The sequence below is a fragment of the Periplaneta americana genome, chromosome 10 (genome assembly GCF_040183065.1).
Source record: "Periplaneta americana isolate PAMFEO1 chromosome 10, P.americana_PAMFEO1_priV1, whole genome shotgun sequence".
Lineage (NCBI taxonomy): Eukaryota > Metazoa > Arthropoda > Insecta > Blattodea > Blattidae > Periplaneta > Periplaneta americana.
In genome coordinates this window covers 31,756,614-31,783,293 of record NC_091126.1, presented here as the reverse complement: position 1 = coordinate 31,783,293, position 26,680 = coordinate 31,756,614, and the positions used below count along the sequence as shown (strand labels likewise).

The 26,680-nt window shown below is 35.8% G+C and overlaps 1 protein-coding gene across 1 annotated transcript; it reads left to right on the top strand.

Moving 5' to 3' along the window:
- Window positions 1-516: 516 nt before the first annotated feature.
- Window positions 517-20,727, top strand: LOC138707542 (zinc finger protein 83-like). The gene is made up of 4 exons (XM_069837086.1): window positions 517-871; window positions 7,190-7,324; window positions 12,351-12,493; window positions 16,041-20,727. The coding sequence occupies exons 1-4, from the start codon at window positions 770-772 to the stop codon at window positions 16,660-16,662; spliced, it is 1,002 nt and encodes a 333-aa protein (XP_069693187.1). The 5' UTR covers window positions 517-769; the 3' UTR covers window positions 16,663-20,727.
- The last annotated feature ends 5,953 nt before the right edge of the window (window positions 20,728-26,680 follow it).

The window sequence follows — 26,680 nt, the reverse complement described above, 5'->3', positions numbered from 1 at the left end:
CAATAGAATAGCCTGGGTTAAGTTCATGGTGCAGATGCTGTATTCACGCAAGAGTGTGACAGTTCGGGGATAAACTTAATCCACAGAACTAGTGGTAAGCTCAATAAGCCTGAGATTGAGGTGCAAGCCTTCTGACCCCTCCTCCGTAAAAAGAAAAGGAAAAAAATTAGACAGAATTCATATATTTCTTTTCCTTCATACAAGGAACAATACGCATGTTATTTTGGTAGCAATAATAATTTTTTTTCTAATAAAACGTCTGAATTTTTCTTCTAAGGAAACATTTTATATTTAATCCAGGTTTTTTTTATATTACTTACGACGTAATTGTTGTACATTGTAATTCAGTTTTTATTACATTTAAGTTTACGTCAAATAAATATTACATTTAAATAAAATAAAACAATGTACGAAATTTTGTATTAAAATACTGTTATGTATATCTCCATCCGTTGGCGATACTGAAAAAGAATATATTGGCGGCAGTGGTCCTCGCAGAGATACATGGCTACCTCTGTCTTATGATAGTATCGATTACATATCGCAATCGAAAGCTCGTTTTACGAAATGTCATATTATCATGGTTTACACATTTGATATGTGAAAATAGAGTAGTTTGTATTTGATAAGCAGCGTTTCCCAATTTGTAATAATGATATACCGTCATAGATTAGTGAGGAAACAATCAATGGTAACTCTATTACTAAAACTCAATGGTTCTACTTTCAACTTTCGTTGAATTCCATAATTTTGATGTTATTTGACCGTCATGTCGAACTGTGAAAGTCGGCTGAAATTTGTAGACAATGTAAAGACTGGGGTAAATTCGTTGGAGCCGGAAGTCATTTTAATGGAAAACGAAGACTTCAAGGTTAGTGGACAGGAGTAGCGCTTTTTTTGGTAAGGGCACGTTATTATTACTAGTTAATATTCATAGTTTCAGAATATCACGGTAATGTACTTCAGCCATTGCACCTTCCGGAAATTGCACATAATTTTGCAAATAATATGAAATGGAATTGAATTTACAAAAAAATATGATGGCTTTTTGAAGCTATCTACCTCAGGCTCTCGCAGAAAAAAAAAAGCAAACATAACCTGACTTTACTTAATTACCGTGGTAATTTGGAAGCTTGTCATCTTTGTGAATATGTAACAACTTAAATAAACTTGTTCATAACGATATCATAAGAGAGCAGGCTGTAATGATGCGCTAGTATTATTCTATTGAAATACGATTACTAAATTTAAACACATTTACCGCTAATATATGCTTCATAGGGAGAAACATACCTAACCTAAATTGGTTATGTAGTAGACATCTGCCATGCCATTTTACCGCAGTAGGGGACCAGGGGCACATACATTACCGAGTAGATGAAACTAGCGCTGAATTAGTTTCGGTCATTTCGGAAGTAAAAACTGTTAAATTTATAAGGGGTTTTTATGGATATCCAGTTGGCCGTATATACAAGACATAACAAAAGCCTAAACTAGCCAAACCCAACCTGTCACAGATTCGTATATGCAAGGTGTATGTACGAAGGGAACTATTTCATCACTAGTTTAGCCCCAAAGATTGAAATATACATGTCTATAATTAATTGAATGTTAAACATTTTTTTTGTGATTGACAAATCAGTCTCTTTACATTTGAACGGGACCCCTATTGCGGGAAGACGGCCTGGCGATGATTACATAATTTCCCCTAACCTTTTCCCGAGGAAGGCAGGTAATGCACATAAATTGTGAAAATTATAGAATATTTGCAACTATTAAATATACTGTAAGTTGAATTAAATCTGCAGAGAATAAGCAGAACATTTATATACTGCCTAACTGTGAATGAACAAGTGATGGCTAAGGGGAGGGAGATCATGTCTTACCCTCTGCCCAGCTTGTGTATTGGGGTTGACTTTTGAGTGAGGAAATGCCGATAACTACCTTAGGGCCTAATGCTATTTTAGTATCATCTGTATCAGGTGTCAGTGCTTTCGCACTGCATGCTCTCAAGAAGGTTCTGGAACATTTCTTTAAGAGCAATAGCTACTTCATAATTGCATTTCATCTTACTAAAACCTGAATCTTGTTGGATTTGTATTGCTTGTAGTATGAGGATGTAATACAGACGCTTTGACATCCATGATCTATGCGAACAACACATTTCAATTTAATCTACAGTGTAACCTACAAATTAGTAATTTATTTTAATCAACTTCTGCATTGTTCTCTATTGTACTTCTAGGCAGACCCTTACATTTCTAAACAAATCATTTTGCTATAGCCTATAGTATCTCAATATCTTTGATGCTGCTGTTCCTGAACATTCTATTTTTTTCCTTTTCACTGTTACTATCTTCACTACTGTCCGTTCTCTATTTGAATTTGCTAAACACTGTAGGTCTACTATAAATCTAAATACAGACAGTTATTATCGATTACACTGAACAACTAAACTAACAATGCCACTCATTTCAATTTTAAATAGGGGAGACCAGTGATACTTGATCGCCTTTTTGAATAATTAGCCCTTGATTGATTACTCGTTCATTTTTTTTAATAATTGTTGACTTCTGTTACTAAATGGAACATTGTTATAACAAATAAAATGGGATTCAGGCTTCTTAGAATTCAATTAAGTAGGCCTATATACGTCTAGATCAAGCATCTACAAAAAGAAAGAAGACAAATCAAATTTAAAAGTTATTAGTCCTGCTGTTCTCAATGTTTCTGGTAAAAAAGATGGCTGTGGCAACTTGGTAACACAGTTTTCTACATTTACAACACTTTTGTCTACTTATTCTGGGAAGTAAAATTGGTAAGAACTTTCCTTTAAAAAATTTACTTCTACCTCAAGAGTCGGGACATATTATTTTTTCAACTTTTCTACTAAATGTTTTACTCTCTTTTTTGTGGAGAATTTTGCTATCACAAAATCATTCACTTTAGGTTTTTCACTAGGCTCACTGTCTTCTGGGCTGCTTGATGATTCATAGAAGTCATTGTCATCACTTCTGTCATGAAGACTTATTTTTCTCAAGTTCTTCTAAAGAACTGTTAGCAACATTTAACTTAGTGCAAACTTTTTTACATAGGTGGCATTTCAATATTTTTTAATAGGCCTATGTTTTTTTTTTTTGTTCGTGCTATGGCATTCTTCTCAATTTTATTTTTCTCAGGAGTGTACGTAAGTATGCGACTGCTACCACATTTCCTTCCCCTGGCAGACTGTGCTATTCTTGGTGGAGTCTTGGGAAATGGTCGAATTTCTTCTGGCGTAAAGTGTTCCTTTGCTTTAGACAATTTAGAAGGGGTTATTTGTCTAGATATTTCAGAGGACGAGACTACTGAATTTTCCACAGGAGGAAGTGGTTCTTTAACAGGGTTTGGTCTCTCTGTGACATAAGACGTCAAAAACTCATCATCAGTAAAAATATTAGCATTTAATGGCCAAATACCACTTGAGCTAAAGCCACTCATTATGTTCTTTGGAGTTACGGCCTGAGGGAATGCAATCCCTAAGAGCCCTGCGACTTCATAGGTTGTTATGGTTTTACCAGGGTTAATTAACATCCAATCAGCAGCAGCAGTATTATAATACTTTTTCAGGGGACTAAAGAGTGACATATCTAACGGCTGCAGCTTGTGTGATGTATGGGAGGGTATGATTAGAAGGTCTATACCATATACCATTCATTTTAGCATAGTTCACTGCGTCAACACTAATGTAGCTGTCATGATTGTCCATAATCAGGAGCTGCTTGTTTTCTATGGAACACTTTGTATGTTCCACAAAATATATAAAAAAAAAAAAAGGAGAAAATTTACTGCTGCCATCCATCCACTTGGGTGACTACACCCACTTGTTTCAAGTGGAGCTCCATGGAGCATTCTGTCTTGCCAGTTCACTCTCTGAAAGATAAGGAAAGGGGGGATGTGATTTTCACTGGCATTTACTGCCCCACATAGTTACCAGAGATCCCGTTTCACAAGATGTCACTTTACCAACCTTTTCACACCATTTTCTGCAATTATCTTTCCAGGTTTATGAACAGTAGTGGGGCCACTTTCATCTATATTACAAATGGAACTTGGAGGAAACTGTTCTCGTGCTAGTACCGCCTTCAACTTATCAAAAAACACTCCAACAGTGTGTTTGTTGAAGCTAGTTCTCCTGCTAAAGCTAGTTCCTTCTGGTGTTCTCAGTGACAATACAGGATTTCTTTCCATAAATCCTCTTAGCCAATCAGAACCTGGAGTCTCAATTCTATACCAATTTTTAGGACAGTTCTATTCATTTTTGCATATTAATAAGCAAGTGTTTTTGTATTATTATTGGTCAAACCATAATAAAGACGTGAGGCCATCAATAAATATTCTGTTCTTCTTCTTCTTCTTCTTCTTCTTCTTCTCCTTCTTCTTCCTCCTCCTTTGTAAAAACTTGTGAGTTTTTTAAGTCTGGTGTGTAACTTATATTTGTATTATGTTCACCTAACTTCCTGCACAATATCTTGTGTCATTAATGTGACCTTAAAAGCTTTAGCTATCCCTTTATAGGTCCCTCCAGCTTTCACAGAGAATGACTGATATGTAGCCAAAGTTACCAGATCAGTAAAGTTAGAATATCGTATGAATCTTTAAAAAAAAAAAAAAATCGTATTTTACATGTCTATGAAATATATATCGTATATTAAATACTTCGGCAAAACATGTAGTAATAATAATAATAATAATAATAATAATAATAATAATAATAATAATATTGTTTTTTTTTCATATTTCCTAAATAAAAAATTAAAAAGCATGCATATTACATAACTTAATTCTCACAATAACATTGCATGGACATTTCATTTTCTGCCATTACATTTTACATTTCCAGCAAAAACTTCAAATAAAAATACAAAAAAATGTGTTTGTTCTGTTTGTGATTAATTTGTATTTCGTTTCGGTGCTTCTCAATCATTTTTGTCACATGCGCCCTTTCGCCATTCAACACACTATCATTTCCCTCTATGCTAACTAAAAAATAATGCATATAAAATTGAAAATATTTCATTTTATATATTAATACATACACATTTATCTCATTCAGTTGTATTTTAAAGTCCCTCCTAAAACCTCCCTGGTTGGGAACTACTTGTTTGGATTATATGTCTGCCACGGGATTTTAAATTACACCTTTAGTGTGCCACATGTTGAAAAAGGATGAAAAATGCCGATCTGTACCGTTTTGAGTGATATCAGAATCGCTGTCACGAGTTTTCACGACAGCTTCACAATCTGTATCACTTTCATCATCAGTATCATTTTTATTGCACAGTATATCCACTACTTATTGTACATTCTTGGGATTGATAAGATTATAAATCTCATCTTTTATTTCATTTTTCTGTGACATTCTATTCACAATAATATGATAGAACATTAAGCACTGTAAGCTGCTAAAACAGTGAGTTACATGGGAACACGCAATGTTTCTCTCAGATATTGCTGTATTTAGAGATTAATGATAGCTGGACAATAATCAACCAAATAATGCAATACTGGTAATGGATTTTAAGACACTCTATGATTCACAGCTGTTTTGCTTTTGCAATTATAATATTACGTTTAAAAACCTGGGAACGGGACCTCTCAGACACATTCCACCCTACGGGAGGTTAAACTGTTGTACTTATATGATACAAAAGAAGTAGAAAAGTATTCACAAATAAGTTGTGTACAGAACTTTTTTTTACAATTTAATCCTGTAACTCGTTACTTGCACTTTGGAAAATCATAAATTGAACTGCTCCATTTCGTTGCTTTTATTTTTACATTATTTCATTCTCTAAACTACCCTTCAACATATTAAGAAGTCCATTTATATGTTATCCAGTCTCAGAGTGTTTCAGTGAATTTCCACTCAGTTATAATTTTTCCTTCGATTTTAAAACTAAATTAATCTGAGTTTTGTCATATTTATAATTTCTCCACTAATTTTCTGTCAGATAAACCACTGTTACTTTCGCGAATCACATTGACTCAATCACGCAATTATAGTAAACTTCTCATTTTACTGAACATGTTTTTACTTGTAACAAATTTACACATGCCAAAAGAAATGAAACTGTTAAATAAGGGATCAAATATCATACAGGTAATCCGTGGTCAGACCCTGAAGCCCGTGTGCAGTAGTCACAACCCTTAATAACAACCCCTTTCTCGCTAGAAGATTCCCACATTTCTTAAAGATTTGACAGTCAGCACGAATAGTTAAGAATTTTGTCAAATTTCATTTTTACTTTAGAAGATACAGTACTCTTATGAAGTTCTCTGAATTAATTTAGTGCATTTTAAAATTATAGGCCTAATACTATACTTCAATTTTGAAATCTGGTCTCTTAAAAGAGATAAAATTCAGAAAACGGCTATTCAGTGGCTGGTTTGTGGTTAGGGAGAGGGGTGGTCCTTAAATGGAGGTAAAAAAATACATTTGCTTTATGGGTTTTTATATCGGATCTAAGAAAAATCGGTCTCAAACAAGGGTGGTTTCTAATTAAGAGTGGTCTTTCAGAGAGGTTTCACTGTAAGTCAAACTCGTTTTTAAATAAACCAGTTTTCCTGAAACATGTTTCTGTTTTTATTTCAAATGTTTCTTAATTTGACAGAAAGCAGTTTCACAATCTTACCTCGTACAGACGACTTTCTTCAGCTACATTGTTTTCACCATGCTCATACAGGAGATACGTGACTGCCATTTTTCCATTTGTAAATTCTTCCATATTACATAATTTAGCTACAAGCTGCAGTAGTATGTAATTAACCTGTCAGAAGAACTGAAAAGAGTTATAGAATGACATGTGGTTGTGATGATCAAGGAAGTTCTCTATGACTCATGTCTTGATATTATCAAGCATTAGATCTGTAGACATTAGCTTAGTCCATTGCAAAGATTGCTGAAAGCCAAAAGCAACTTGTACGTTTGAAATGAATTTGGGCATCATTTCATGTTATTTTTTTTATTGATTTTAAGATAAAGAATCCATTCATGAAGTGAATTGTACATGTTTGAAATACTTTGTGTGTGTGTGTGTGTGTGTGTGTGTGTTTACACACATGTAATTGCGTGTAAACTTATTGCAGTAGAATTTACTTTATTTAAAGTTCAGGTAATCATCTCTGATATAAGGACATTACTTCACAGCGTGATGTGAATGTTGTGAATGCAGCTACTAGTTCAAGCAAAGAAATGCATCTTTCATCATGTAGAAGAGATCAATTCAGTACCATAACAACTGGTCATATATTTCCATTATTAAGGAGACAAAGCAAATCTAAGGTGAGAACTTAGGTATTTTAATCGATTTCATATATGATTTTCATTGCTATTTATAGGACTTACCATATTGCAGAAATTTCGGAATCATGATCTCTTACGTCTGTAATTAATAACGAAATGAGAAGTATAATTTATTTCAGTAAATGAATAATCTGTTACTCATTGTTTCACTGTATATAGGCTATTTAAATTATGGTATGTTTAGGTTTGATCTACAGCAGATTCTGTGGAAAAAGTTGATGTAGGGTAGATTTTATCCAAGTGCTTGATTTCCCTTGCCATTATGTTTTACTCACTAATCCTGTAAAGTTTTTTTACAGTTTGAAAAGGAAATTAAGTGAAGAATTTCCGTACCTCTCTACATTTCCCCTGGAAATGTCTCAAATATGCCAATACTTTTGGGTAATGCAATTTTTAACTCCCATTATTATTCACTTCATTTCATGTACTGGTCGTTAATTTGTCCAATTTGTCATAAATGATCAAATTAAAATGCCATTTTTGCATGTCCCCCTCCTTCCACAGGTTTGTTATATTGTTATTTCCTTGATGAATGGCTTGGAGTGAAGAAAAAATTTTCAATGAAAGTGCAAATTAGTCATCTGGTTTAAAGAAATAAATAAAGTAAACTGTGGTCTAAAGCTTCATCATGCCTGTAATAGTACATTATGCAACGAGCCTATAATGAAGGTAATTAAGAAGTCAGTATGGATATTTATGAAACGAGCGCAAGCGAGTTTCATAATTTTTATACGAGCTTCTTAATTACCATTATAGGCGAGTTTCATACGACTTTTTATGCTCGACCATATTTCTAACTTGATATTATTAATTTTATTGTATCTGACCTGGAGCAATGTCCCGTATGTTGTCAGATGTGCGCAGACGCGAAAGTATTGATTTTTTCCGAGGAACAGATGTCCACAGTGACCTTGCTAGGCCATAAGAACCTACAGAGATAACATTGAAATAAAATTAGACATTGAAAAACGAGATGACAAATTGAATTTATTTGAATATTATTTACAATTAACGCTAATTTGAAAAACGAGATGACAAATTGAATTTATTTGAATATTATTTACAATTAACGCTAATTATTATAGTAACAGAACATAACCTTCTGCGACAGTATTGGATTTCCAGCCTCCGTGACTTTTCGCTAATTCTCTTTCGATTGCATATCCGAGAATAATCGATACTTGCGGTTTTATAACGGTAGAAAGCTGACCTGTCATTGGCTGAACAGTTGTAACCTGAGTCGTCATTGGCTGAAAGACCTGACCTTTAATGAGTAGGTGTACTTTAATGACATGCATTAAAAGTCTGCTACCAGGTGTATAATTACTACATTTCGGCATGGTCGAGCATAAAATCTATTTCATGCCTGTGTCTTGCCCTTTTTTCCCACATATTCTCCACATTTAGCCTAAAATAAACTTGTTTCGAAAATTTAGTTTTACATGTGTTTATTAAGAAAAATAGTTGAAGGGATGTAATGAATATAAGATTCATATCTTTTTAAGAATAGATCTCATTGTCCTGTTAATTATATATACATTTCTGATCTGATTTTTTCTCACTAAACTAAATTGCATTAGTTGAAAGAAATTTATTGCACAAAATGTACAAAAATGACTAACATTACTTAAAATTAGTTTAGGAATTTTCACGGAGAGACAAGTTTTCAGTACACCTGACACTGAAAAATTGCAGGGAAAAAAAGCATTTTTTTTTATCATTGACTGCCTGTCTTTGTAGAGAAATTTTTCTGAAACTTTGGACGGATTTTTTTTTTATCTATTTCAGTATCTACTAGGCAGTCCAAGGAGCTATTCATGTAGATTATAACAATGTTTACTGAATATGACACATGTACAGTAGGGCTTCCATTATAGTCCTTAATTAATTTTGTGAAACATCAACAGTTGTCGAAATGATGTTAATCAAATATTTAAACTTGTGTTATAACAAATCTTTCCGGAAAATAAAACCTAGCCATATACCGAGTGTATCTCTTGTTCCTAGTAGTTTTGAACTTATAATGTCCCGCACATTCCAGGGAATGCCGTAATTGTGATCTTCACCTTTCCTCTGATGTGAGATAATCACTCCACAAGAAGACACATTTTTTTGTGATTTTATTTTTGCAGTGGAAATTAAAAGAATAACTGTTAATGATAACACTAGAAGCAAATTAAAATAATAATAATAATCAGGCTTCGAGACTTTGGACCCGATGCAATAAGTTTACTGTGCATGCACTATAGGTTGTTGACTCGCTGCAGGTAGATAGAGATGTGTTGAGTAACAATGTTGCTATTTAGAGTAGAGTATGGTAGTATGGGGAAACACACATATGTACATCCTGAAAGTAAATATACATTACACAATGATAATGTCAAAAGAATGTGAAAAGCATTTATTCTCCTGTCTTTTATAAGCATTTGTGTTTAATTATACACAGTGTTAATGGTTGAAATAAGCATGTAGCAATTTTAATTTTTTCATTTATTCTATTGGTCGTCTTTAGGAAGTGCAGTTACAGTACCGAATTGCAATGTACCTACTACAAGATACATTCTCAGTGTCTCAAACGTAAATCTTTTTCGGTTATCTGCCAAAGTTTGTACTGTAGAAAGCTGCGCTCTACATCGCATGATGTGATAGGAGCAAAATGAAAAAACATAACATCACTGCAGTCTCTAAGAGACAGTCCTTTATTCTCTGTTATTTTTACATAAAATTGATTTCCACTTCTGTTTTACACGTTCAGTACCCATGTACTTGATGTCTCATTAATTCTCTGCATCATTTTCTAAATTAATTTGAGGGCTTCCGGCATCTCTTGCTCTGACTTCACTAACCGTGTAATAGTTTCAGACACAGTTTGTATGAAAACCAAATTATTCATCAGAACCTTCAAATGCAGAGCGTTTTCCTTTGCGTATTTGTTTGCATTCATTCTACAGTACCCCCACCCACTGTACACTTTACCACTATACTCAGTGCGCCGTTATGAGGATTTCCCACTGAACTGCTCTGTTGGGTCCTATGTCTCGAAGCCTGATAATAATAATAATAATAATAATAATAATAATAATAATAATAATGTAAATAAGAACAATATTAATTCCAGTTATTTGAGTAGAGATTGCTGTAGAAGAAAACATTTTTCAAATAAAGGCAAATTAAAGAAAGACAATTACCTACTGTATAATATATCCACAATGTAATTTACAAACAAAGCACAAACAACAAATAATACATAAAATAACGAAATACAGCACAAAAGTATTCAGCCGCAAATTCAAACTACTCAAACATCATCCTTCCACATTACATTCTGTTGCTATTACCCTTTATTTTACTCCTGAGCCTGGCATTATAAAAAAATCGACCTGCTGTGAGATTCAAACCATACTTTTTGGTTGGGAACATATTGCTGTCCACACCTGTGGAGTAACAGTCAGCGCATCTGGCCGCGAAACCAGGTGGCCCGGGTTCGATTCCCGGTCGGGGCAAGTTGCCTGGTTGAGGTTTTTTCCGGGGTTTTCCCTCAACCCAGTATGAGCAAATGCTGGGTAACTTTCGGTGCTGGACCCCGGACTCATTTCACCGGCATTATCACCTTCATCTCATTCAGACGCTAAATAACCTAAGATGTTGATAAAGCGTCGTAAAATAACCTATTGCTTCAGTATTAGTGACCACAAAATACAGGTATCATCTCACACTGTTTATTACAATTTATTATTCCAGCTTGCATAGAAGCAATTCCTATATGAAAGACACCTTAATTCCGTTGTCATCTTTAAAATACAATATTGCCTACAAACTGATGACTAGGGGCAAGAGATACATTCGGTATGAACTTTTACCTTGTAAGTTTTGTATTACAGGAAATATCATCCCTTAACACTATCACATTGATTTAATTTAAGGGAAGCGGTGAATTTGTGCTGTCGTACCTCACACTAGCCAATGAAAGACATATATCCATTGAAGAGGGGTCAATAAAAACACTTTCTCATCTACATTTATTTCTTATTTACTGAAGTGCACTAGGTAGTCTGAAATAGGTAAGATATTTTATCTGTCTAAGCTTTAAACTAGTGTATACATTTAAGATACTACTCTGAGTTAAGAAAAAACATATTACTTGAATTGAAGAAATGATTGAAATAGTTCGTAGTGAATTTTTCAAAGTGAGGTTGTTTCCAATCTAATTTTAATTCATGTTACGGTCAGGGAATTGATTCTCAGTAATTTTTAGAGAAATGTTATTATACAGGTAGAAGCCCTTGAAAACAGGTGATGGCTGCACAAAATCAATTTTGCACTACTTAACGTGAAATAGTAGTTTCATTAGTACTATATATGACCCGTTCAGAGGAGAAGTGTAAGTCAATTTTGACTTACACCACTTCTGCTCTGAACGGCTCAAATAAATAATATACAAAATACAATTCCTACTTTCTCTTTGTTTTTTTTCCTCTCTCTCTCAATCTCTCTGTTCTTCGTATATACATTTACAGGCAAAATATATATTCATGTGATTTAAATTTGTATAATAACGGCCGAATCATTAGCCTAATTTATATGAGCCGTTCAGAGCAAAAGTGCTGTAAGTCAAAATTGACTTACACCACTTCTGTTCTGAACGGCTCATATAAGGGAGTATGTTCCATATTAATTAGTGTGTTTGTAGTGTAGCCAGTTAAAATGAAATAAAATAACCCCAAAGGTATCTTCATCCTTCATTTACATATTAAGTCAACATACTGTAGATGATGGAGAAATTGTGTTTGGAAATTTTCACCAAAATTGGAAGAAAGAGTATTGCCAACTTCTTCGGGATCAATAATATTGAATAACACAAATATAAGCATTTGATTTGTTTTACAATTACGTACATTACACACATTAAGAAGATTGATGTATATTTTAAAGATGAATGCGTTGGTTGTATTCAGAATATATTATGAACATGTGATTTTTTTTTTACTTGAGTGATGTGTTTAAGGCTGACCCAGATGTGTGTGTAAGTTCACGTGCTGGTGCTGTTAGTGGAGATGACTTCGAATTCGTAATGGTGAAGGATGAACTACAGGATGATTCATGTTATGAGCCAGGATACAGTGTGCCCCGAAAAGAGATTTCAACGAGGTAAAGAAGTGAGAAGTTAATTATATAACTGTAATTTCATGTCACACCCAAGACAGTCTTTGATTTATGACTTTGGTAATGCTGACTTTAAGTGCTAATTTACATTCGCTGTAAGAATGAACCAATTACGAAGTTAACTGAAATTTCTTCACACTGGTCAGATATGATTGGGATGCTTTGCCTGTTCTCGGAGTCTTTCCCATTCCACTAAGGTCAGTTAAAATTGGTTAATTATTTCATTGTAAAACTACTTATATTGTTAGAAAGAGAGCATCATTTACAAAGATAAATTTTGTCATTCACTGTCCCTATGAACTAATGTGTTAATTTCCAAATACAAAAGTCCAAATAGGATCCTGGATGGTAAGAAATTAAGTCATCTGTTGGATTTACGTAAGAATCTTCATCATATATATATATATACAGGGTGTTTAAAAATACGGGGCATAATTTCAGGTATGTGTTTCTTTTTTTTTTTATTGGGTTATTTTACGACGCTGTATCAACATCTAGGTTATTTAGCGTCTGAATGAAATCAAGGTGATAATGCCGGTGAAATGAGTCCGGGGTCCAGCACCGAAAGTTACCCAGCATTTGCTCGTATTGGGTTGAGGGAAAACCTCAACCAGGTAACTTGCCCCGACCGGGATTCGAACCCGGGCCACCTGGTTTCGCGGCCAGACGCGCTGACCGTTACTCCACAGGTGTGGACGGTATGTGTTTCCCACATGTAGACAATCAAAATAGTTCATTACAACATGTGTCCGGAAATGATTTATTTCCGAGTTATGGCCTTCACAACATTGAGATTCACCAGAATGTTTTTCTTTCCGCAGGTCGTTGCCGTCAAAGGAGACATTAAGAGGGCACTCTGACAGTTCATTCCGAGGCGAAGGTTACATTCAGTGTTGTGTAGGCGTTAGACTGTGCGACATGTATTCAAATCAAGAGCTGGCAGAGATACACTTCATGTACGGTAAGGCGGACGGCAATGCTGCGCTGGCTCGTCGTTTGTACCAGGAGAGGTACCCACAGCGACAGATCGGAAGACATTTGTACATCTCCATTACCGTCTGTGCGAGTATGGAAAATTTTCCTCTCCTGATTTGGGAAGGGGACGACCAAGATCTACAACTCCAGAAGTACAGGAGGAGATTCTGGAGGCTGTGAACATGACTCCTTCTATCAGCACACGAAGGGTAGCGTTGCAAGTCAATGTTCCTCATACGACTGTCTGGAGACTGTTGAAAGAGTATCAATTGTATCCTTATCATTTGCAACGTGTACAGGCCCTGTCACCAGCAGATTACCCTGCACGAGTTAGGTTCTGTCAGTGGTTCTTGCAGCAGTGTGGTGTAAATCCGAACTTTCCTGCCTTAGTATTATTTACAGATGAAGCACAGTTCACACGAGATGGCATAACAAATTTCCACAATCAGCATGTATGGGCGTATGAAAACCCATGTGCAACTGTTCCATCTCATCACCAGGTGCGGTTCTCCCTGAACATGTGGGCCGGTATCATTGGTGATCGATTAGTTGGACCCCATGTACTTGTAAACAGACTTACGGGGCAGGCGTACACAAACTTCCTGGAAACATCATACCTCATGTTTTAGAAGACACTCCACTGATCAATCGTCAACACATTCACTTCTTGCATGATGGCGCTCCTGCATACTTCAGTTGTACGGCTCGCCGGTACTTGGATCGAAGGTTTCCTAATCGATGGATAGGTAGAGGTGGCCCAATTGCTTGGCCTCCACGCTCACCTGATCTGAACCCTCTCGATTTCTACCTGTGGGGCCATTTAAAATCATTGGTTTATTCGTCTCCGGTGCCTGATTTGAAATCCCTTCAGAATCGAATTGTGGCATGTTCTGAGGACATACGCAATACTCCTGGAGTTTGGGATCGTGTTCGCAGGTCAATGAGACATCGATGTGAGGTCTGTATTCAAGCAGGAGGTGGACATTTTGAACATCTTCCGTAATGACAACGACTTGCGGAAAGAAAAACGTTCCGGTGAATTTCAATGTTGTGAAGGCCATAACTCTGAGATGAAGTATTTCCAGACACATGTTGTAATGAACTATTTTGATTGTCTACATGTGGGAAATACATACCTGAAATTATGCCCGTATTTTTGAAACACCCTGTATATATACCTACAGGGTGAACTGTAAGTAATGTCATCATTAATTTTAAGGGATTATTGTTTGGGATAGTTCAAACAAAAAAACCTTATTACAATTTTGCTCGTTTTTGCTTCCTTTCCAGGATAAAAATTGTTTTATATGAAGTATTTCATACAGTATTTTGAGAAATTCATTAATTTAATTCTCAATATGATCAGTCAGCTTAAGAGAGCAATGTATTATGATAATAAGTGATGAAAAGAATTTTAGTTTTGTTAATGTGCAGAAATTTTATCCGAACATTTTAAGTTGGTTTAAAGTTAAAAACTGTGAAAGTACCATGAGCCCCGATCTGTTTTTCCCCGCTGGTAAGGAGGTTTAAACTTTGAAACTGTAGAAGTGCCATTACCCTGACCTTTTTTCCCCCCATTGAGTAGTTGGTTTAAATTCGACTATCGTATTCACCATTATGTTAGACAAGTATCGTAATTATGTCTCCTGTAAAGTTAGCAAAATGGTGTTTACAATACTCTGCCTTGCAGGGGACATTATGTCACAGGATGTTAACAAGACTCAAATTAACATTATACCAGCAACTTATTCTATTACAGTACGAGGAAACAATAATAGAAACTGATTGACTGACCACCATTCCCGTCTCCATGTTTGGCTTTGGGTTTTGAGTGGTGATGGTAGATAAATTGAAGAATGTGGTCCCAAAATGTGTTAAGTCCATTTTTATGAAAGGACTGAGCTAGTTTTTTTATCCATCCATCTAAGGACTGAGCGAGATTTCAAGTGGCATGCACAATAACACAAACTTTTAGACAAAGATTGGTGTTGTTTTGGAAGAAAACGAACTTAACATATAATGATAAGAGATCTCAAATATAATCATATATAGTATAAAACATAAAAATTACTAAATGGATTGACCAAGTTTTGGGATCACACTCTTCAATTAGGTTAGGTCACGGTGGCTAGGGACGGATTAGGACAGCCCTTTGGACGTCGGCCATACTGAGGCCTATTGTGCACCCGAATTTATGGGATGAATGAGAATGAGGGTGTACCAGCCCATCGGCTGCATGTGACCACTCACCCAATGGGGGCCTCCTACTCTTACCATCCTAAGTTCATACCGCCAAGGTGACTAAGCAGCACAGGATCCATTCCAACGGCCCTTCCAAGGTGTCGAAGCACCCTTGGAAGTGCTTTTAAGGAATGAATCCTGGCGGAGATATTGTGGAAGACTGGGAATTCAGGAATGTTGCATAGAGGATCCCCCCCATAAGCGCTCATATTTGACGATCCATATGTGAAGTGTTGTTTTTTGTTATGTCATTGTTTTATATTGAATATATGTTTCCCAGGTTATATTCTTTGACATTATGTCGAAATATTTTCAGCTGTGAAGAACTAAGCAGTCGTCACGAGACTTCTGCAGCTGGTGGTAGTGGACTTCCATCAACGAAAATTGCAAAGAATACTGACAATTCGACATTTACACCCGCCAATAAGCAGACGTTTCATGTGTGTGGGGAGTGCGGTAGAGTTTTTAAGAAGCCAAGCAAGTTGAAATCTCATTTGTTAGTGCACACAGGAGAGAAACCATTTAAATGTGAAGTATGTAACAGAGGTTTCAAGTCGATATACCATCTCAAGACGCACTGCAAAATTCACACTGGAGAAAAACCATACGTGTGTAATGTGTGCGGGAAAGAATTTTCTCAGCCGCGACATTTGAAGACACATACACTTATACATACCAGTGAAAAACCGTATGCTTGTAAGATATGTAATCGGGAGTTCGCCCAACTTGGTAATTTAAATAAGCATGCTTTGATCCACACAGGAGAGAAGCCACATGTTTGCACTGTGTGTAATAAACAATTTTCTAGGCTAGATAACTTGAAAACTCATTCCCTAATACATACAGGTGAAAAACCGCACGTGTGTGAGGTGTGTGGGAAAACATTTCAACATGGTAGCAATTTTTTAAAACACAAACAGATTCACACCAGGGATTAGGTTACATTTATAACAAGTCTATACAATTGACTGACAAGCAAACATTCTGATGGGGGCAGAGAAGAAAGTTAAATTTTTTTCTTTCATCATGTTAATAATGTCAAAAGAAGTGCTTATATAAAATTTGGCCACTTGATCGCAATTACGAGGGCCATAAAAGAAATTCCCCAGGGGCTGTTAACAGAAAGAAAACACAATTGCATTGGAAAAAATTATTGGAACAGACACAGCAATATTGTTGAGCTAAGCTATTTTTCAACATATTCCCCACCGGAATTGAGACATTTGTCATACCATGAGATCGACAGAGAGGTGCAGACGGCTGTCGAACGCTGGTTCTATTCCCAGGTGGCTGACTTCTACGACACAGGGATACAAAAATTGATCCCATGGTATGACACATGTCTCAATTCCAGTGGGAATATGTTGACAAATAACGCAACAAATGCTGTATCTGTTTCAATAAATCTTGTGTTTTTTTCTGCAAACTGCTCCATGGAAAATCACTTTCTGTACGGCCTCATAATTGCGGTCGAGTGGTCAAAATTTGTATAAGCATATTCTTTTGACATTATTAACATGGCGGAAGGAAAAAAAAAATAACTTTTTTATCTGTCCCCATCAGAAGGTTTGCATGTGAGATGAAATTTGACTACGTGAATGGAAATAGTTGTGGTCTGCATTAAATTGGTATCTCATCTCTTTTTCTACATCAGAGCGCTGTCTTCTGCCCTGTATGATGTGTATCGCTTCTCTTCAGTAGCATGCAGAATTAAACTTTTACTAGAATCAAACACCTCCAGTAAAGGTGAAGAAGTATGACTAGAATCTCTGATAGATACATGAAACTCTGCCTTTCATTGTGATATTTATGATTACGATGTCTGTCATCATGGTTACGAAATCTATCTCTAGCTTTTCTTCTGAATGAACTTCTGTTTGGATTAGAACTACTCCTGGAATTCATTTCTTGGTTTCTCCTGTTAACATGTCGTTTCAACTACCTTGCTCTTCTTTCCTCTTCCGTGATTTTATTACGAAAGAGTTGCAATATTCGAATGTTATTTGACAAGCTGATGCCACAATCGAAAGATCGAGATAGTATTCATTTATACTATACTCTGCTTTGTTCAAAGATGCACTTGGTCTCTGATGGTTGGCAGCATGTACGGGTGTAGAGACAGCTAGAGCACACAATTCGGTCTTCTCTGTAATGTGCAATTTTGTTACTGTCACAGATTGATGGCTCAGACTTTGTTTCACTACTGGATGAATCTGAGAACAAGTAACTGTAACATCTACTAAACATTCTTATGGCATTTTCCTGTATCAGATTGTTTAACAGTATCATTGACCTTTGTGATTATCTTCAGTATTTGCATCAGAGGCTGGGCTGAGATTTATATGTATATCCTGCAATGATTTTGGAGATTGCTGCATGTTTCTGATGCTGTACTCGAAGGTCTAGCCTCTTCTTCAGTATTTTTTTTTTTTTAATTATTACCTATATCTGAACAGTTGCTATTGATTGTATCTGAAGATTTTTCCTTTTCATTTGTAACTGACTTATAAAATTTAGCATAGAACTATTCTGGAAACCTGTAACGATCTCTGATCCAACCTCCATGAAAAGAGTCAAAGCAAGATTCCTAAAATGAATACTCGGAGTTTCTAAGTGGACACCATCGAAACTAATATACAAGCTGGCTAGAGAACTGTTCCTAATTGAAAACCTTAGGTTAAAAAGACAGTTGTCATCTATCTCCCCCCCTCCAAGAGATAGAACGGCTCAGGAAAAGATAAGAAATGAGAATAAAATTCTTTCAGATTTCTACATAACAGATGCCATGGTGGAATATAGCTGAACAGGCGCAAATACCATGCGCAGTACCGTAACAAAATTGGCATCACCACAGGCTTCGTACAAGAAAAGGCTTCCACAAACCCCCTCAATGCATATGAATTCTCTGTGACAGACACTTTGATCGATGCCACTTCTGCCAATGTTTACAGAGAACAAAATCCTTGATGAAATACAGCAAAGAAGAATGGCAACGGTGCATAAAAAGAGTACAGAATCTTTGTTCTTTTGATCTATACATGCACAAGCCCAAACGACAACATGCGCAGTGCCCTAACAAGATTGGCATCACATGGTTTCCATTACAAGCTATGTATTAAAATGGTTTCCATGAATCCTCTCAATGCGCATGTAGTCTCTGTGATAAGACACTTCGATCGATACCACTTCAGCCAGTGCCTACAGAGAACAAAATCCTTGATGGACTATAGCAAAGAAACAATGACAACGACATATACAAAGAGTAATAATGTGTTTTTTTGAATCTGTATATGCACATTTGTGGGTTGTTTATTTATTATTAAATTGCTACCTAATTTATCTTAAGCAGTTTTATTTGTTACTTGTTACCAGTAACGAAATTTCAGAATTAATTCAATATGACCACAGTCTACTATATACAGTCGCGAAGCTCAATATGTACTAAAAATGCAAACATGGGTAGTTGCCCACCACTAGGATCGCTACTATCGCCTCATCATCGCAGATCTCTCTCCTAGTAGACGACAAAATATGTTACACTTTCGTTGTGTTCTTTTGGAAAAATTAACACCTTCCTTCCATTATTGAAATATTAAATGCATAAAGTTAATTTATTATTTTAATGAAGTATATTAAATTCCACCATAAACTCGAAGATACCTGCAAGAAATAGGTTAATATTATTTTTGTTTGTGCAAAACGAACTGAAATTTACTATAATCGCTTCACTCATTCAAGATTATAGTGATAATTAACTATGAAACCAATAAATATTAATTTGCATTTCCCTTTACAACAATAATAATGGAAATATGAATTAATGGAGTAACTTACGTGTACCGGTACTTGTAGTGTAGGCTTACGTAGTTAAAGTGGGATGAGGTTAAGCAATAATAATCACACCAGAATTGGAAATAAAACGTGATCAATAAATTTTATTGTAACAGACTTTTTCTACGTCTCTAGTAAAGTAACAAATAAAAATAACAACAAAATTGACAGCTATAATTAAAAATATATCCTTTGAAAAAAAAAAAGTAGGCCTAAGCAATAACAATCCCACCAGAATTGAAAATAAAACGTGATCAATAAATTTCGTTAAAACAAACTTAATTTTTCTATGCCTCTAGTAAAATATTATTATTCCAATTATTGTATTTTAGCCATTAACATTTTCATTATAACCAATAACGAACATTTCACAAGCATCAATGTGAAATACGAAACGAGCTAGCACTCGATGGAAATACGACACAGTCCAAAGTCGACCGTGGACAGTCTATTGTTTCTAGTTGCTAACCGCTTGGAGCGCTTTATCACGAGATTTGCAAAAAATCACCTCAAGCTTCGCGACTGTATATAGTAGACTGTGATATGACTATACACATACATATTGCGAAAATTTAGTTTATTTCTTTCAGGAAATGCCAGGTTCGATTTCTGGCACATTGTACTTTATTTGGTTTGGCTATATGAACTGTTATTTCGCAACCGTTTTTATTGCAAATCAACAAAGGCATTGCAAAATTTTAAATCCTCCCATAGAATAACATAAATGTTCACAGAATTCCTGGATATGTATTTGGAACAATGTTTTTGCCTAGCTTTATTGTACCTGAATGTTACAGTCAGTAAACTGTCTCGTATATGATTTTATTCCATGAATACTTAACCATTTGAATTACTAATATTATTGTTTTGGCTAATGAAATATTTCGTATTGGTTTGTTAAATAAAATATTTCACTAAAGTGGTTTTGTACATGATTTTCATTATAAATATGTTTAAAGTGTTTATGCATGTACCGTAAGCTTTATGTTTTAAGATGATGTTGATTCTTTAAATTTGTTAATCATATTAACATTATGTATATAAAGTTTTGTATATGAGAAATAAAATTTCTGTACATTTGGCAGTCACTATGAACTGTGAAACATGTTACATGATGTTTTAATAGCGAATGCAATTTCATAATAAATCTGAGCCGCTTGTTTTGAATTTTACGACATGTTTGATTTGTGTTTTTCTCATATCGTGGTTCTTAAGTCATAATGCTGTTACACCTAGAGCTATTAGACTTATGTCCAGGCCAAATGAAACACCGTGATTATTTATGTGTAGTTGGACAACCTTAATTAAAGAATATGTAGATGAAGTGAGAATTATAGCCATTTCCCTTATATTCAGAAACAACGTATCTAAATCCAAACGTGGAAAGCAATCGGCAATTAACGACTTATATCTATAGAATATCGTCCACATCTGTGGAGTAACAGCGCGTCTAGCCGCGAAACCAGGTGGCCCGGGTTCGATTCCCGGTTGGGGAAAGTTACCTGGTTGAGGTTTTTTCCGGGGTGGTTTTCTCTTAACCCAATATGAGCAAATGCTGGGTAACTTTCGGTGTTGTACCCCGGACTCATTTCACCGGCATTATCACCTTCATCTCATTCAGACGCTAAATAACCTAAGATGTTGATAAAGCATCGTAAAATAAGCTACTAAAATAAAAATCTGTAGAATATCTAAAAAAAAAAATTATCTTTCACATTATCAGTGACATTTTGTAGTGTATCAAATTGTTTTCTGTTTTCGAATGTACCGGAGTCTGAAGGCTTGTTGTGCTTGTCGAAATTAGTGATGGTAAGAAGTCCAGGTATTCGCCATGGGATTACCTGACGTCAGCCTTAGAGTTGTGGAAAACCTCGGAAAAATTCAGATACCTAATCAGGCCAGCACATTGGAACCTACTCCCGAGTGCAGCCTCACATCCTACACCCAACTTGTAATGGGCTGAATTAGGCCAGTGCTTATTCCTTCACATAGGCTCTTGTAATTTATGGCAATGGTTTCAAGTAGTCTAGTGGCTAGAGTGCCGGACTTTGTAATTTATAGAACCATGTTCAGTGCCTGCATATCCCTGATTTATAACTCGTGTTGGGCAAACCTATGGTCCAGATAACAGGATTTTTCAGTATTTTTCTCCTGGTGCTCTTGTTCCCCTGTGGCGTCCCAACAACTCTCAATCATCCCATCCCATCCCATCTCATCCCATCGTGGGTATAGCATAGACCAGGCTCCTATGGTACATACTATTTCTCATTGTTTTACCATTGTTTCCCACTAATTCTTCTACGTTTTCACTGTTAACACAGCATTTCCTTGACTAATGAGTTTCACCAGTTGCGGTTCTTAACAGAAATAATAAATGTATATACTGTATTTGTATTGAGTTGAAAAAATTTCATTGTAAAAGTAAGCATGTACAAATATTACCATCCAGGAGTACACATTTGAAGGTGTATCCCAATTCAGATATCTTAGAGTTATTATTAATAACAACTGATGTGAGTGGTTGTGTCAACGACAGAATACAGGCTGGAAACCCGGCTTATTACGCTAATCTTCCACTGTTTAAAAATCAGTTGCTATCGAGGATGACAAAGATTAAAGTTTATAAAACATTAGTTCGTCCTGTAGTTACCTTTGGTTCAGAGACATGGACATTTACAAAGAAAGACGAGAACTCCTTAAGAAGTTTTGAACGGAAGATTCTGCGTAGAATCTTTGGCCCAGTCAATGGTCATCAAGGATGGAGGATACGCTCCAACATTGAACTTCTTAACCTGATAGGAGGTGAAGATGATGTAAAATTTATGAAAGCTCAAAGACTGAGATGGCTAGGACATGTAAACAGGATGCCTGAAACACGCACTCCTATTAAAATATTAAAGGATAGACTATATAACAGGAGGAGAAAGTTAGACCAAAGTTAAGGTGGATGGAGTATCCAAAGATCTTGAAATTATGGGAGTGAGAGGATGGACTAACATGGTAAAGGACAGAGTAAGATGGAAGGCTGTTGTTAAGGAGGCCAAAACCCACCCCGGGTTGTAGTGCTAACTGATGATGAGTAAGCATGTACAGCACTGGTATAATATCATGCACTTCTATATGCCCCATCTGTGGCTCGAGTACTAGCATGCTGGTCTTTCGTTCAGGTGGTCCAGGTTCGATCCCATCCAAGTTGTGATGTAATTTGTAGTGGATAAAACAGAGGTTGCAGAGGGTTTTATTCAGGATACTCCTGTTTTCTTCTGTTATCTGCAATAGTAAAAATAGGGTGGGGTGACGTCTTGGGGATAGTATGGGTTTCTGAAGCTGAAATAGGAAGGGCTTGGGGTTTTGGGCCCTGGCATTATCAGGCTACTCGTAGGCAGATGGGACCTGGCTGTCAGGGGCTGAGGCAGGACGACCCACTTTCAGCGTTAGTTTCACGAATGCCACTCAGGCCACCTGTGTGACTTCGACAACCTTCTTATAAATAGGTTGCACAGTGGGCCAAAGCGTGCGTAATAGAGCTGGGGACGGAGTGAGTAGAACTGTTTAAACTCGGTTCTATCGGTTTATGTGCTTGGCAGCGGAGCACCGAAGTTACTCGGTTAACCGTAGCCGTTACTGGTCAGTTCAAACAGAGTTCACGTGTTTCACTTAGTTCTACCAGACAATAACGTAGGTACTAAGTTATTGTATTTAAATATTTTCTGCTGCAGGACAAATTATTTCCTTATCCTCAATTCGGGTTGAAACTAGTATTGAAGAGGAGTTCATCCTATTATATGATCTGTCAAGTGGGCCTAATGAACACTGCCAGTCTGAACATATTACTATACATAATAATAATAATAATAATAATAATAATAATAATAATAGTAATAATAATAATAATAATAATAATAGAGTGTTAGATTAATATTGAAATATGTTAAAAAAGGAAGTGCATTATATTTTTTCCATTTGTGTTTATTGGATTTGTGTTACTTCATCAGTCATCATTTTATTGGTAGACTGTTTATTTCTATGAATTATGTTACCTAATTACTTTAATTTATCAATAATATTACTCTTCACCAAAGAGAACATGATTTTATGGAAAGCTAGTAATGTTATAAAATAAATAAACATTATGTTCTTCAGTTCATGATTCCACATTTTATTGATTATTTTATCCACTTTCCGTAATTTTTTTTTATTTTAGTAGGTTATTTTACGACGCTTTATCAACATCTTAGGTTATTTAGCGTCTGAATGAGATGAAGGTGATAATGCCGGTGAAATGAGTCCGTGGTCCAACACCGAAAGTTACCCAGCATTTGCTCGTATTAGGTTGAGGGAAAACCCCGGAAAAAACCTCAACCAGGTAACTTGTCCCGACCGGGAATTGAACCCGGGCCACCTGGTTTCGTGGCTAGACGAGCTAACCGTTACTCCACAGGTGTGGGCTTTTCCGTAATAGTAAATAATTCTGTGTGTTAATTTTTAAGTGCTTTAGACAGTACTTCATGGAGCTCGTTTCTTTCTATCCTCTTCGTTATTAGCTGCGGCGTTTAACGTTTACCTCACACGTTAATTTATTAGCTGTTAGTATTATAAATTATTTTATCAATTTTATTTCGTCTGTCATATACACCAACACTGAAGGCTAGATAGGCCTTTCATATAAAATAACTCCGCAAATAGTTGTAATCACACAAATAAAATTTGTAACCGCCATTTTGCAATGAAGAGAAGCACTTTTTTTTCTCGTCAATTGGCAAAGCAAAAGCGCTTTACTACAATGCTTGTAAAACACTCAATCTATCTAAATTTTAAATCTGCCGCCACAAATTTGTACTCGGTACTGTACTCGGATCAACCGAGTAATGACGTCACAGTAACTGCTCCGAACCAAACCGCTCCGTCCCCGGCCCTAGTGCGTAAGTGTATGGACCCATTGCAAGTCCAGCCCTGACAAAGTCAGCCAGCTAGCTGCACTTCTTCACGTGGAGAAATGGAGGACCGCACATGGTCTGTGTCTCTCCTAGACAAATTCACATGATATCTGAGCAGCATGAGATTCTTGGACTGGTTATTTGCAGGTTCTGTGCTGTGTTATTCTTATTCCGTTAAATGCAATATTTGTTGTAAATTTCTGCTGTACCTATTTACTGTTTTTCTTTTTCCTTTTTAGTTATTGACTATACTATATCAACTACTATTTATATAGTGTGGATGAAATTTGTGATAGGAAGATGGTATTTGGCGAGATGAGGCCGAGGATTCACTATAGATTACCTGACATTTGCCTTACGGTTAGGGAAAACCTCGGGAAAATCCCAACCAGATTATCAGTCCCAAGCCACCGGCGGAGCTCTGTCGGCTAAGGCACTTGCATTCGACTGAATCTTCCATATTTTACAGGTCTTACAGAAATAGTACAGGTGTCGCCTAGTCCCGTATTCAACATTTGATACATATTTTGGGGATCCTATTTTAGTGTTCCAAAAGGTTTCTTTGGTGAACCTAATGTTCCATATTTTATGCATACAACACAGGAAAAATAAAAATGAGAAATATCTTAAAGGTAACATACACTTCACATATTTGTATACTGATTCAATTTCTGTATCATGTGCTAATAATTTTACCCCTTATAAATTATTCTCTTGAACCATTACTCGAAAATCTACATAAATGACATAATGTAATATGCACTAAAAAAAAAAGACATGCTCTCTGGTTTGCAAACAAAAATCATTCTCTGTAATAACAAAATTAAGAGATTTGACTTTTTTTTTAATATTGCACACTTGAAGTAGACACACACACTTATTTTTTCACAACTTTTCGTAAAATATTTGTGTGTGTATATATATATATATATATATATATATATATATATATATATATATATATATATATATATTTCTCTCTCTCTATCATTGGGTTCTGGAGACATACTGGATAATTGTTTTCATTTCTCTCCTTTTCTTATTTAAGAAACAGCGTTTAAAAATCGTTAGAATCAATTTCGAGTTCAACATCATTTTGTGTTTTTGATTTCGAAGTATAAAACTGATACTTTTCACTATACATTTTTATATTTCATGTGTATTGTTTCCAGATAAATTGACTTACAGATACTGAATATGGACAACGAATTTCGGTCAGTAATTTAAGAGAAATTTCTCTACACAGACTGACGGGTAGCATACTTAAAACCATGGGGGATAGGGATGCTTAAACAAGTGTATTTCTGCGGAAATTCTTAATCAGTTTCTTGGAATATCACAGTAATTTTTGTAATGGGGAAATGAAAAAGAAAATGTTTTTGGAATATATGCTCCAGTTGTTTAATTTATGTACTGGCATGATGAATTGAATAGCTGCCCAGAACAAGGTCGTAACCCTCATTTCTCATAAGTAGATTTTTTCGTGAATAATGGTTGTTAATGATACGTTATGTGTAATACTTGTACTCCTATTAAAGTCAGCACACGTGTCTGATTGTTAACCTTGCTCTAAAAAATTAAAAGTATGTACAATATTATGTGGTCCACACCTGTGGAGTAACGGTTGGCACGTCTGGCCGCGAAACCAGGTGGCCCGGGTTCGATTCCCGGTTGGGGCAAGTTACCTGGTTGAGGTTTTTTCCGGGGTTTTCCCTCAACCCATATGAGCAAATGCTGGGTAACTTTCGGTGCTGGACTCTGGACTCATTTCACTGGCATTATCACCTTCATCTCATTCAGACGCTAAATAACCTAAGATGTTCATAAAGCGTCGTAAAATAACCTACTTAAAAAAATGTGTTTTCCCATTTTTTTTCTTTGTTAAGAATTTCGTATTTGCTGGTTACAACCTTGTTCTGGGCGGCATTCAATTCCTTATAGGCCTACGTAATAATAATAATAATAATAATAATAATAATAATAATAATAATAATAGGATAGAGACCGATGGCGGGCTTATGTGAGGGCGGCAATGAACCTTCGGGTTCCTTAAAAGCCATTTGTAAGTAAATAATGATAATAATAATAATAATTTATTTAGTCTGGCAGAGCTAAGGCCACTTACTTGGCCTTCTCTTCCGCCCAGCCAGACTCTATATATGGAATCGTCTCGTTGTTTTTTTCTTGC